This window comes from Marmota marmota, unplaced genomic scaffold (assembly GCF_001458135.2).
Source record: "Marmota marmota marmota unplaced genomic scaffold, marMar, whole genome shotgun sequence".
Classification (NCBI taxonomy): domain Eukaryota; kingdom Metazoa; phylum Chordata; class Mammalia; order Rodentia; family Sciuridae; genus Marmota; species Marmota marmota.
This window is the reverse complement of record NW_026000196.1, coordinates 10,881,641-10,896,688: the sequence shown is the minus strand read 5'-3', so window position 1 is coordinate 10,896,688 and position 15,048 is coordinate 10,881,641. Positions and strand designations below refer to the sequence as shown.

The 15,048-nt window shown below is 36.1% G+C and overlaps 1 protein-coding gene across 1 annotated transcript in view; it reads right to left on the bottom strand.

The window, feature by feature from the left end:
• The window catches only part of Chd2 (chromodomain helicase DNA binding protein 2), a 124,125-nt gene that overhangs the window by 44,456 nt on the left and 64,621 nt on the right, over nt 1–15,048 (bottom strand). The window contains exons 19-27 of the mRNA XM_048790143.1: nt 14,306–14,468; nt 13,900–14,052; nt 11,309–11,380; nt 8,064–8,213; nt 7,159–7,307; nt 6,178–6,274; nt 5,527–5,619; nt 2,208–2,378; nt 613–788 (exon numbers count right to left, since the gene is read on the bottom strand). Of these exons, the coding sequence (XP_048646100.1) occupies nt 613–788; nt 2,208–2,378; nt 5,527–5,619; nt 6,178–6,274; nt 7,159–7,307; nt 8,064–8,213; nt 11,309–11,380; nt 13,900–14,052; nt 14,306–14,468 (1,224 nt within the window). The remainder of the gene's footprint in view (nt 1–612; nt 789–2,207; nt 2,379–5,526; nt 5,620–6,177; nt 6,275–7,158; nt 7,308–8,063; nt 8,214–11,308; nt 11,381–13,899; nt 14,053–14,305; nt 14,469–15,048) is intronic.

Sequence of the window (15,048 nt, the reverse complement as noted above, 5' to 3'; positions counted from 1 at the left end):
GGGTGGGATGATTTAGAAGCAGCAATTTTGATCAGTTTTTTGGAGGGCAGACAGGTATAAATGTGGAATAAGTGTTGACATATAGAAAGATGTTTAAACTGATTTGAAGGTGGGTGGGGGAGAAGCTACAGAACAATGCTGTATATACCAATAAACCAAACAAACCAAATCACCACCAATCCTGATAATCATACTGATTAGACTGGTACTGGAGATGGGGGTAACAGAGGGGAGACTTAATAAAGGTGGCCTTAATTGTATCATTTTTATTTCTTACATTTATACTACTTCTGTTATACACGTAGACACATATATCTGTGACTGTGTGTGTGTGTATATACAAGCTCCTGGTTGAACCTTCTTCATAAAAATGCTCTAAATAACCAGAGAACAGAAGGGAAACAGAAAGAGATGAGCAACAAACCTAAAAGATCTCAAGTGAGAAAAACTTTATAACAGAAAGAATCATCGTGAAAATTTGGGGAAGCTTCTCTGCTATTTTTGTAGTTATTAGCCTCTGCCTATCTGTCACAAATTCAGGAATCCTATCAGCCCAAAGCTTATAGCATACTCTTCCAGACAAGCTCAAGTGAGAGCACAGGCTCTACCAACCTTCGGATCTCTGCATCAGTAAATCCCTCCACGAGGTCTTTCCTCACACTTCGGGGACGCCCTCTGCGCTTTGGCTTCTTGTCGTCATCAGAATCATCTGTCTCACTCTCTGAAGCAGAAGATCTCTGGGCCTGCCTCTTAGACTCTGTGTCAGAATCACTGTCATTTGTCTGAGCCTGAGAAAGAATAAGATCACACTTTAACAAGTGTCAGAGCCAAGAGATGAAAGGACTAAGATCAGCCCATCTTAATTCTTTAATATTCAGAACTTCCCAACATATCAGACAAGTCAATTTTCCTTTAACAAATAACCCTATCTCTAAATAAAATACAAAACAGGACTGGGGATGTGGCTCAGTGGTCAAGTGCCCCTGAGTTCAATCCCTGGTACCGCCAAAAAAAAAAAAAAGAAAAAAATATTGCTTGGGGTAGACAGGTTCAGAGACACTGAAATATGAGATAAGTGAACTGGATTTAAAATATTTGGATATTTTTATAATATCTACTATATAAAATATCCAATATAATATGGGTTCATTTTTGTTTCTTTGTGCTTTTGTCTTCTCCTTTGTAAAATGGAAATAAAACTATAAAATGGACCTGTGAGATAGGGTTTTCAGATGAATTAAATGAATCAATAAGTGAAAATACATTAAGAACTATGCCTGGCACATAGTAAATGTTCAATGTTTAAACTATGGTGATGGACAAATCTAAGTTTGCTATCTCCAACAAAATAATTACTAAACTTAGTTTTCTCTACTTCCATGTTGCTACAAAAAAATCAAATTAGATGTACTTGTAAGGATGTTTTATAAGCTATACAACCTGGAAATGTTCCTTGGTTTTAGTTATGTAATTTCTTTTTTTTTTTTTAATGTGGTGCTGAGGATCAAACCCAATGCCTCATGCGTGCCAGGCAAGCACTCCACCACTGGGCCCCTGCCCTTAGTTATGTAATCTTTTTATTTATTTATTTATTTATTTATTTTTGGTACTGGGGGTTGCACTCCGGGGTACTCAACCACTAAGCCACATCCCCAGCCCTTTTTTGAATTTTATTAGAGACAGGGTCTCACTGAGTTACTTAGCACCTCACCATTGCTGAGGGTGGCTTTGAACTTGCCATTCTCCTGTCTCAACCTCCCCAGCCACTGGGATTACAGGCATGCATCACTGCGCCCAGCAGTTATGTAATCTTTTACTAAGTATTTACACCACATGCTGTGAACATGTGGTGTAAATACTTAGTAAAGACAAAATATAAGATTTGGCTCTCCAAAAGTTGAAGGCAGAATTAGATCCAAACTGTTATTACTATTCTAATCTCTAAGGTAAAATGCAAACTACTGTCAAATTCAGATCCTGTAAAGCCATTTCATACACAGCTAAAATTGCAAAGACTTAACTCCAATGTTTCTGTGTGAGCTCTGTGAATTTTCCCATTTTCCTGTGCTAGTTTCCCACACTAGAACTGTGCTCTGCAGGTCTCTGTGTCAGGGCAACAGAGCAAGGCCTCCTCTTTGAATAACCTGCACTTATAGAGTCTAGATAGTACAAAAAGTACTTTCATATCTTTTATCTCACTTGATCACCTTTTTAGTGGAACTACGAATTCGGGGCAGCATATAAATTTCTTCTAGTTCCTTCTGCCTCTCCTCTTCCTCTACTTTTTTCCTTTGCTCCTCTGGAATGATCTCGTCCCAGTCCTTGTGAGGACGTTCTTCCAGCTCTTCTTCATCTTCCATTGTTGCAAAATTGGCAACCTGAAAACAAATGGACAACCCATTGTCTGACATTTCTCCACTTCCAAACACCATCTGTCAAGACATCAACTTACTCAGTGCTTTTAAATTTAAGTAAAACACTGTGAGAACCAGGATTCCTATGAGATTCCATAATCAGATTATTTATACTAATTTGTATTTAACCCAAAATCAACTTGTGAAACCTAGGGTCATCATAAATGTTACTGAAAAATAGGGAAAAAGATAAAAGATATAAACTGTTTTAAAAATTTGATTGAAAGACTATTAAATTCCACACATTTTCTAATAAATGTAACACTAATCAGATAAGTTGGGTTTATTTAAACTATAAATGCTGAATACCTAATACTAATCCATGATGAACTTACATTACTATAAATTGCCATTCAATGGAGTTCATCTGAAACAAAGCATTATAATTAAAGCACTGATTACCTAGTCAACTAGTTTTCTTACTGACTTTTATAAATAAAAATTTTATATTTTATGAAATATAAACTGTAAAATAGATAATGATTATATATGCCCAAAAGTATACTGTGGTCTAAGGAGTAAAGGTGAAAATGTAAAATGGAACAACTCCAAATAAACCTAGAAGAATATCTCATATCAAATATTATTTAATATCCAATACCTACGTGTACCAAAACTGTACGTACCCCAAGAAGAAAAACAACCTGAATGTATGCTTGAATTTCACAGAACCAGACTGGGACTACAGAGAAACATCAATCAACTCTGGGCAGTGGTGTGCAGGCCTTAGGCCTTGGCTCCACTTTTTTTTTTTTTAACGTGGTACTATGTGATCAAACCCAGTGCCTCTCGTGTGCTAGGCAAGCGCTATACTCAGCTACAACCTCAGCCCTCCACATTCTTTTAATAACTTCTTCCTAGCCCTTAAGACTATCATGAAGTTACAAGAGCTTCTGGAAGTTCCACGGAATATTATGACTTTTTGCCAAAATTAATTCTTTATTTTTCAATAAGGACAATAAATTTATAATAAGATTTTCAAAACTTCAAGTCAAAACAAGGTATAATGTGAGATTATTCAAAAACAAATCTTCTGGGCTGAGGATGTGGCTCAAGTGGTAGCGCGCTTGCCTAGCATGCGTGAGGCACTGGGTTCGATTCTCAGCACCACATTAAATAAAATAAAATAAAGATGTTGTGTCCATCTAAAAAACTAAAAAATAAATATTAAAAAAAAAAACTTTGACCATTCTTTCAAATTAAGGATCCAGCTGAAAAACAAATGCAATGGACTTAGAGACTAGAGAGCTTTCTAGGATACCTCTCTCTCTCTCTGCCAGGTAAGGACACGATATGAGCACTCTGCAACCCAAAAGACAGCTCTCTCCAGAAACCAATATGTTGACACCCTCATCTCAGAAGCCTTCAGAACTGTGAGACAAATTTCTGTTGTTTAACTGCTCAGTCTATGGGTATTTTGTTATAGTAATTAAGATGACTTAAGACAAATAACAATAACCCATCTCTGTCCTTTTCCATGACATCCTCTCCATCCTCAGATGCATGAATTCTAATCCTGAGCTTTTGCCCCAAAATTCTTCCCTTGTTACTCCACTGAGACAACTTCCACTGCTGGCCAACCGTGGAGTCCATTACACTGTAGTGATTGTTTCCAAACCCTCTCTATTCCTTCCATGAGCCTATGGGCCTACTGCACTTAACCATCACTATAACCTCCAGGTCTCTCTTGCTACTCTATCCTGTGTTGAATCAACCCATGCCTAATCCTTCCAACCATGTTCTCATTTCCATCTAGGAAACCTTTGCTATTTTTATTTTCTATGCTTCCCAAGCCAATCTCCAACTTAGGATAGCCAGCTGATCCAATTTCTCTGATCACAAGTACTAATGAAGAGAATCATAAGAGGGGTTGGGGTTGGGATTGTGGCTCAGTGGTAGAGTGCTCGCTCGCCTAGCCCATGTGAGGCACTGGGTTTGAACCTCAGCACCACATTAAAATGAAATAAAAATATTGTTTCCACCTATTAAAAAAAAAAAAAGAAAGAAAGTCATATGATTCTGCTAACCAACTCCACAGAAAAGCCATCTCATTTGGATTCAGCTGATTCTCTATCAAGTTCCTCCCTAAAACTCACCCACAGCTGTCCCAAATCTTTTCTATCTCTCAGTAAATAACCCACTTACTTTATTGGTACTTAAGGTCACAAACTAAATTCCCACATCTCTTCTCTTCCCAAAGATGAACTTTTTTTTTTATTTTCCAAGGCCAAATCCTCTACCTGGGCTTTTGATTGTATTCTTTTCTGTCTACTCTGGAATGTGTCAAAAGGTCATGTTTTCTTAGAACCTTCAATACTTTCCTATTTTCAAGTTCTTTTGTCAATCTAGTAACATGGTAACATCTTTTTAAAATCTTAACTCCCTTAATCTTATTTTCTTTGTGGGGTGGGGGGGATATTGGGAATTGAATTTAGGGGCACCTGACCACTAAGCCACATCCCCAGCCCTATTTTGTATTTTACTTAGAGACACAGTCTCACTGAGTTGCTTAGAGCCTCCCAATTGTTGAGGCTGACTTTGAACTCGTGATCCTCCTGTCTCAACCTCTGGAGGTTCTGGGATTACCGGCATGGGCAACCATGTCCAGCTTCCTTCCTTCTACCTTCATAAATTACTGTCCCTAAGATTTTTGGTAAATACCAATGCTCAGTGGTGCCACCCTGTTCATCTGGTGCCCAGTGTCCACATTTAGCCCTCATCTCATTTAATTTTGTTTCAACAAACATTACTAACCCCCTTTACAAAAGGAAGAAATAAAAAATAAGCACTACCAAGCCTCCCAAATGCACAGCATTTAATTCCACTTGTGTTCCTCAGATCCTCCAAACTCTGGTCTACATCCATCCCACTGACAACACATTCTTAGCCTTCTTCGCCAACTTATTCTCTGCATGCTGACTCTGGGCAGACAGCCCACTTCAGTGGTTACCTTCATGAGGAAGACTGGAGATTACATTTACAACATACTTATAACTAATAATGATAGTGAGGATAAACAGAGTGCCTAGTAAAAAGAAAGTACCAAAGACATGAGTAAATACTACATAATGAATCAATGTGCAAGAACTCTTTCCCAATAAGATCTTCATACCTTAAACTGTGATAAAAGCTCATCTGTCGCACTTGTTGACACTTCATTCTCTCTGGTTTCAGCCAACCGTAGAATTTCATCTATATCCATTTCCTGAAGGAACAGAAACAGATATAGTAATTTTAAAAAATTTAAAGAAAAGCAAGAGTCTTCAACATTTAATGAAAATGTTAAATGCAATAAACCAAATTTTTTCCTGAAATCCTCTTTATTCTTATAACTCAAACCTATAATCTTTGTATCTAATTTTTTGTGTAGTTTATGTGCATATTTTTGTATGCAATGCTAAGGATTGAATTCAGTGCCTCACACATGCGAGGCAAGTGCTCTGCCACTGAACCAGAGGCCCAGCCCTATATCTAATGTTTTAAATTATTATTTATGCAAATGATAAGGTGAAACTCAAAAAATATTAGGGGAAAACATAAAGACAGAATCCAAAAAGGATTTATTCATTCTTGCCTATTTGATTTAGTAAGAGCACCAGGTTTTGAAAAGAAAAAAGGAAAGGAAAGAAAGAAAGGAAGAAAAAGAAACTATGTCCCTTCAAATACTTAATAAGCCTCTGACACACTCAGAATCTGCTTCCCAAAATATTTAGATTCTCATAGATGATCCTTCTCAACAAAAGTTTTCCTCATTGTTAATTACCTGAGGCTCTGACTCTTCCCCTTCAAGTTCTTTGAAGAGATCCTCTGCTCCAAATTTCAAAATCGCTGTCAGTTCTTCTTTATTAAAAGGATTTGAGCTGCAGAAGTAAAATGCAGTTGCAATCTCTTAGGAATGTCAAATAAGCACTAAGGAGATATACTTCAGAATACCTATCATTTATACAGGGGAAAAGGTAAATTTTGTCCCAAGAAAAAATGAGCCACAAATACTTCATTTTTTATCCACAGGATTAGTCTATAGTTAGTAAATCAGAAGCCTAGAAAATCAATTCCTGTCCAGTTGGCTCAAATTTATATGATTAAGCAAGAAAAATGAATAACAATATGAAAGAGCATTCACTCTGCCTTTTATAAAGTTTTCACTCACTGAGAATTTTCAACCTTTTCAACTATGATCCAAAATAGAATGCATAAAGCTCTTCTCACTTAGGTTTCTCTTAGATGGAAAATTATATGAAAGCATTCTATTTAGGAAAGACTAATTTGATTTCACCTTAAACACAACTACAGCAGTCTATAATCTGATCAAAGTGTCAACTCACGATTTTCCATCTAAACATTTCTGTCATCATTAGCAAAAAGCACAACAATCTCCACACAAATATTTTTATACACAGTGAAGTAACAGCTGCCAATTCAGTGCCAATTCAATGGTGTCACTGTTGAAAAGTCAAAGGCAACACAGCTTCATTTCGGCTGCTGTTGTATGTCACATGAGGAGCCAAAAGCAAGGGACAGGCAAGAAAAAAAGAGGACCAGCACATAAGCAGAAGGTGGGAGAGTGTAAGGCAAGGAAAGCAAAAATAAATGACCTGGCTTCTTTCTTGCAGTTATCATCTTTTCTTAGTTAGATAATGAATGGACTCACAATAGCCAGTAGGTAATCCTATTAGAATTATATCAAATGTGGGTATAAAATCAACTGAATTCTGCCTACCCCTCCAATCTTTCTAACACTTACTTAGATCTTCCAGAGTTGTTTTCCAGAACTGTCCGGCCAGTGGTATCCATGCGCTGAATCACCAGATGGTCCAATACCATCTTCTTTTTGGCCCGTTCTATGATTTCCTCTTCCACAGTCCCTTTTGTAACTAAGCGGTAAATATTTACCTATAGGAAAATAAAATGTTATCCTTATGTCTGACCAAACAAACACCAAGGGAGGAAAAAAATTATGCTCTCTACTACCATAAATGACCACTATCATAAATGACCATTCATCCAAGTAGGCAGTTTAAGTAGGCTGCATTCTTTAAAAATGTAGCAGGCTGTACTCTTATTAAATAAAATTGCTTCAAACGATGTTATTACAGCCTTATTCTAATAGCAAAAAATCTTACTAAAGATCAACCAGTTTCACTGATGGAAATTTTACAAAAACTGAATCATTGGCCATGACTGAAACCTATGAGTTAGCTATTACTAGAACAGACTTTGAAATTCATATACAAAAGAAACTAGCATATAGTTTTCCAATATAGTACAAAGCTAACATTGCCATGAATAAGAACACATTTTTTCAGCAATGCTAGAATATTTAGCAACTACTTGATATTAAAACAGGGAAAAGGTTTGGCTCTAACCTTTTCATACACATCAGTCTATATCATACATCTTTTTTTGGTTAATTCACAGAAAGTGAGAACTGATATACTTTCAAACAGAAAAGTTAAGAGGCCTTACTAGGTTCATCTTAGCACAAAGCTATCTTCTCTTATTTGTACTACTTATTAAACAGAAATTGACACTTAGGGACAATGAAAGATAAATGGGAGAAAATAAGTATTTTACAAACATCCTGAAAGGTCTGAAAAAAACCACTTACTCCGATCCCAAAGCTATATCCAGAAGCCTCTCCCCACTGACCTGCTTCTTCTGACCAATTCTGTGGGCTCGGGCTTGTGCCTGCAAGTCATTCTGGGGGTTCCAGTCAGAGTCAAAGATGACCACTGTGTCCGCTGAAGCCAAATTGATTCCCAGGCCACCAGCCCTTGTCGAGAGCAGGAAACAGAAGTCCTGTACACAATGCAATATACTACTTTATGCAGTGGCCTTCTCAGAAACAGTTTCATACTCCAATAAGCCCTTATACCTGGAAACCCCTGCAGGTATGAAGAAAAGTGAGATATGATGGACAAACTTTATGGAAGCTAAAAGAAGGTCAGGGGCTTGATGGCAGAGGGAATTTTCATTTGATTAAAAGGAAGAGTCAATGCAGTGAACAAAGGAGTAAAGTAGAATCTAATAAGGCAACAGGGGCTAGAGAATAAGTGTTATCTCCTGGATAAAACTACTATATAAGAAACTAACTGAAAAGTCAAACAAACTTAATTATTGTAGGAATTGTTCCACCAAGTTACCCAGATACATATTTTCTGGGGAAAGAGAGATTATGTTTATACCAATGCAAGGCAATTAATATAAACAAAGACAGTTAACTCTGTACATATTGATTCATTTGTTAGGCTGGTGAGGAACATAGAACCTGCATTAAATAGATCACATATTGGAACTGGTAAAGAGCACAGGGTCCTCCACCACTGCAAAAACATGCAAAAAGAAAACCCCAAGGCTTGGCTGTAGAGAGTTGTGTAGTAAACACTTAGACACTGACAACCTCCAGTTTTCACAGCAATAATAGTAAAAGATTAAGCAGGCAAGGTGGAACTGCCTTCACCTGAAAACTCAGAGGAAAACAATAAATTGTATAAGTCACAGAGGAAAAAAGCCAAAAGGGTTTCTATTTTCAGGGAATTTGATCATGTATATCAAAAGCAATGCCTTTTTGGCTCAGAAGTGGGACATAAAAACTTGTAGTGTAGGGTTACATCTTGATAAATGGGCATATTTAATATACATATGTAGACATAACAAAAAGGTCTCCAATAGTCTAACAGTAAGATTCAAAAGCAAACAGGGCACCGTGGTGCATGCCTGTAATCCCAGCAGCTCAGGAGGCTGAGATAGGAGGATCGTGAATTCAAAGCCAGCCTTAGCAAAAGCAAGGCACTAAGCAACTCAGATTAAAATACCAGATAGGGCTGGGGATGAGGCTCAGTGACTAAGTGGCCCTGAATTCCATCCTCAGTAACAACAACAACAAAAAAGATTCAACATCAACAGGAAATAGAAATAAAAAGAGAGAGAGAGCTTTCTTGAAAGAATTTTAAACAATTACAATAAGGAATTATCAACAGGTGTGACAATGTATGGTAGTGGTTGATCCTTGTTGAGAAATACTTCTCTGAAGAGAAGCCTAAATAGCGGATAGATTAGGATGAGTTACCAGAAAACTCAACAAAACATTAGCAAAACTCTTTTTTAAATGCTCATACCCTCTTAATTATATCCAACAATAATAAAATCATTAAATCAATAATGTTATAGGCACAAAGAAATATTAGAAATTAAATTCTGTAATACTTTAATAACATGGAGAAAATGCTCCAAGCATAATTTTGAATCAAAGGTGACAACAAAGCCATATGTGGCATGATCCCAATTTGGTAAATATATACAGTAATAAATAGTTTTATCCAATATTCATTTAAATTTACATTCAAATGTTGTGAAAAGCAAGTTGTCTCTGGAATGAGGGTTTTATACAATTTTTCTTCTTGATGCTTTTTACCATCAAATTTGTTAAATGGCATGTTTTTCCAAAATAGTATTTCATTTTTTAAAATTAATTTTAAAAAGACTATAGGGAATGGTGCAGAACCTATATTTACATACAGCAATGAGGGAGAGCAGAAATCAATTGAGAATTATTCAGAAAGAAATGTCAGAATTTGACTTTTCTCTGAAAAAGGACAATAAGAAACATTCAACTTACACTTTTTGTGTTGGGCTGATGGACATAGGTGTAGGGATTGAACCTAGGACCTTGAACTTGCTAGGAATATGATCTGCCACTGCAACTCAAACTATCTCATACTATCTTTTAAACTAAGAGAATACAAAACCAATTTCAATATCTAGCATAATAAAAAAGAGCTGACATTTATTGAGTGTGTACTAGTGTCAGGCAATGTAAACCAGTATCAAACTTAATCATTAATAATAATATTATGAATTATGTTTTGGAATCATTGTACTTTGGCAGTTGAGGAAACAGAAGGGAAAAGAGGGATGAGAATTAGGTGATAACCAATGCTTTTGGTAATTCAATTCCTCATTCCTAATGACTCAATCTTGATCCTAAACAGATTAATAGCCAAAGCTCTAAAAGAGAAGTAAAATTTTAGGCTACAGAAACAGCCAGAATACCAGTCTAATAGGATTGTCTGTGACTCTAGAGGCAGAAGACATATCCATATCATTCTGTAATAATAAAATGGACAATTAAAGCTTTTCAGAAAGTAGAACACTAAATCTATTCTATTTAAAAACAAAAACAAAACAAAACAAACGTAACCCAGGCTTTTCCTCTTCGCTACTTCTAGACCTTCTACACTGCTTCCTTTACCTCTGTACATTATTCTTTTTTTTACACTAAAGCTTTTTTCTCTCTCTTCTCTCAAATTCCATGTTAGTTGATCATTTGAATACGATATCCAGTATAATCAGCATTTCTAAATCTATTTTAAGTAGTTCTTATAAAGACATATCCTAAACTACATACTTAACAATGCCAACTCAACTGAGATACTTGGTAATTTAAAAATGTTCCTGCTAACCAGAGTAGAAACATTAAGTAAGCCACATCATAATGGCAAATTCAAGAGAGGCAAACATACTATTCAACCTTTAATTACCAAAGCAGTACAGATCAGAGCCTTCTGATATATTGTACGTGTCAAAACTAATCCTTCTGGCCAGCCCTTTTCCACCCTTTCTTTGCTATTCTTCCAAGCCCATGAACTCATAGCTCAAGGTCACTTGGAGAACTGTCATTAACCCAGACCACAAAGCTAAACAAACATATGTATGCTTTAATGACATATAAACAACAAAAGAGGCATCTTTTATATTAGAGATTTCTCATTCTCAAGACAAGGGAACTGTACTACAAAATGTTTGTTTCTGAAACAAAATACATTAAGCTGAAAAGACTCTCCTCTTGATAGAGAGCCCAAGTTGCCCAAATAATAAAGCCATGCATCGAGTACCTCAGACCCATCTGCATTGAAGTGATCCAGTGCCTGTTTTCGGATTTCTCCCTTGATGGAACCATCCAGACGCTGTAAAAATAAACCACAAGAAAATCATAACGTCAGAAGATCAGCTACACTCAGAATAGAACACCAGACTTGCAACCTTTATTATCACCCAGTGTAAATATAACCACAGTGTAAATATAACCAGAACGATCTGGCAAAGTACTATGAAGGGGCTGTGCGTAAGCAGCATACACTATGTAACTTGAGCTCTCCAGTTACAAACTCAAGGTCAGAAGCTTCTGATTCAAAGGGCTATCTGGGTTTATCCAAGGATCAGAATGACAATCAGGACCTATAAGGAGAAAGATGAAAACGCAGTCTGTGCTTAGAGGCTTGGTTTATTTCTGTATTTGCCGGCATTGGGGAGATTAGCAAATAGTACCACTGGTCACCTAGCAATTAGCTCCTGCAGAAAAATGCTGTTTCTTAGGTAATGTGGTTAAAAATATCACTATTAAGTACTATGTAAACCAAAATATTACTTACATAATTTTTTTAAAAACTATTTTGTGGAATCACTGAAAAATGTTTAAAAAAAAAAATCGATCACATATAACAAGTTTTCCAAAAACTACACTCTTGAAATCAGAGTAAAATGTCTAAGCAGCCAAATTACAACATCAATTAAAGAGAACCTTTGGCATTGACTAGGGCATACAAATTTTTTGTTAGGGCATACAAATTTTTTGTTAGAGCACACTGTCAATTTTAGATACAAAACAACTTTGTCATGTAAAACTACCTAATACATAAAATAGAAACATTATCTGCATGCTATATGTATAAAGCATTTCTTGCTATTTAAAGTCATTTTAACATTTTGTCTCCTTACCATCATGATTTGGGAGAGAGTACTATGATACTTCATTTTACAAAAGGTGAAACTGACCTAAAAAGTGGCTGGCTACAGGCAGAGGACCTACATCTCTCCAGAGCTCTGCGACTGGATCAAAAGCCACCTAACTCAAGTCCACTCACATTTAGGAAGCTCCTTTTTTCTTTCTTATTCACTACAATTCTACTCAGAACCTTGAACCAAACATATGTTTAAATGAATCAGGATCACAGCCTATATTTGAAATCAGACTACTTTAAAGGGCCTCCCTTTAATATTCCCATTAATAGAAGACATTAGACACTACCTAAGTCACTGATTACTGATTAGATATGATAGACCTGAAGAATCCCAGATGAGTTATTCACTAGAGAGAAGAGTTACACATTCATTGTGTGTGTGTGTGTTTGTGTGTGTAGATGGAACCCAGGTTCCAAGGCAAACCTTCTACCACTAAGCCACCTTCCTAGGCTAAGAGTAATGCATTATTGATTTAGAAGACATCAAATGATTATCTAGAAACGAAAGCTCACAGCACTCTGACACACTAACTGATCCTTTTGCACTGTGCTGTTTTTTGATAACAGTCACAGATCTATTAAGCTAAAACAGCTGTTAAAAGACCAAAGGAACTGGGCACAGTCATACATGTCTATAATGCCAGTTAAGGGGGAGGTTACAGCAGAATGATTCCAAGTTCAAGGCCATAAGAACCTGTCTCAAAACAAAAACTATAAAGAAGTTCAGGGATGAAGCTCAGTGGTGTGGTAGAGAATTTTCCTAGCATACACAAGTCTCTGGGTTAAATCCCTAGTACCACCAAAAAATAAAATAACATGATATAAAATGAACAAAGACCACATAAGATATTTTGAATGGAACAATGAATTTCAAGGTATTCTGACAGCCAATTTGTTCATAATTCTTAAAGCTAGGCCTTCTTAAAAGATAATCACTGACTCCAAGTTCCTTCAATACCAGTATCATTATATGAGTTGGTAAAACAGTTAGTTCAAAGTTGAAAAATAAAAATAATTTAAAAAATAAACCTAAAGAGTTTGGAGTACAGCTCAGTGGGAAGGACATGTATTTATTTATCATGCATCTGGCCCTGGGTTCAATCCCCAGAACAAAAAAATTAAAATATAACATATTAAAATATAAGGTTTACAAAAGTAAACCTAACAGCCAACACACAATAAAAATACTATATTGAGTCAATATTGCACACATCTGCATGTCTATAAACAGGTCACAGATAAGCTTCTCATACACTGAATACTCCTAAAAATATTATGCTGAACAAAATCTTTTCCCATAGAACATTACAGAGTGAAAAAGAAAATCTGTACTAACAATTCCACGGAGGGAAGACCACCACTACTTGCTTTGGGATACAGTAAGGTTTCAATTTCCCATGTTGTTCTTTGTTTCCAAACTCACTCCAATGTCTACTTCATTTGGGGTGAAGTATAATGCTTCTCTTTCATTTTCTCCCGCCCCAACCTACCCCCCAATTTCTCTTGAATTTGGGCTTCTGAAATTGTGCTCACATCCTTCCTACTTTTAGCACAGACTTGGAGATGTAAGATACTTTCCTCAAGCCTAATTCCCCTTTCTCTGATCCTCTCCACCCCCAAAAAAGAATGATATTCACACATCATTTACATTACAGATTTAATCTAAATTGGACAAACTACCTTACCTGGAAAGGATAATGCTTAATAGTCAGGTACTCAGCCAGGATATCCAACATTCTCACCATCTGAGAGAAGATAAGGACTCTGTTCCCCCTTTCTCGAAGTCTTGTCAACAGTTTGTCTAAGAGAATCAGTTTCCCACTGCTCCTGATCAGGGACTGAAGATTAAAAACACATTCTAATCATCATGTTCAAACACATAACTACTGAAATGTTCTTTTTAATCTGGTACATGTTAGATTTTGTTAGATTTTTCTTTCCCCACTTATTTAACTTTTCTCATGTGTTTAAGCTTCTTTTGATGCTTTCCTTGAAAATATTATCAAGGAAGAAAATGAATATATTTATAAAAGCACCTATAGAAACTAAACTCTTTTGAGAAAGTAATTGTGAACAATAGGAACTACATACCAGAAGAATCTCCTGTCCATTTTCCCTTTCATTTTCTTCAGGAGGTTTAATTAGATAACAATGGTTGCAGCATTTTTTCAGTTCCATCACAATATTAAGAAAACCAGACGTACTGCCTCTTGTTCCTTTGGCAAGAGCCTTATAATTCCTAGTCAGTATCCATCTGTAAATCAAAATGATAATGATACTATTAGACTCAAGGAAAACAGAGTGTTATGGTACCTGAAGATACATGATATTATTAAAAAACCAAAGAGGACTAAGAGAAGTTTAAAAAGCAGGAAGGGGTTTTTACCTTACATCTCCAGTCACTGAACTACAATCTCTCAAATCTTCACTCACAACTGAAATGTTACTTATTGTACTTGGTATTTCAACCGCACTGAACACAGGGATAATAAAAGGAGATCTCTCTCTCTCTCTCTCTCTCTCTCTCTCTCTCTCTGTCTCCCCACACACACACACACACATACACACACAGAGAGAAAACAGATTATCACTGAAATGCTTTATTGCAATATGAAACTAGAAACAGGTCATGTAACAAAAAGACACTGGTTAAATAAATTAAGATAGACCATAAGTTTAGAAGCTATATACCCATTATACCTGTTGTAAAAAAGTATTTTTTATACAATAAATTCTAAATGACTTAAGTATGACTCATTCAAAATGGGAATGAGGGGAGGAGAAATACACATATGTAGGCATACTCATGTGTAATTCGTAACCACAAACTCCCA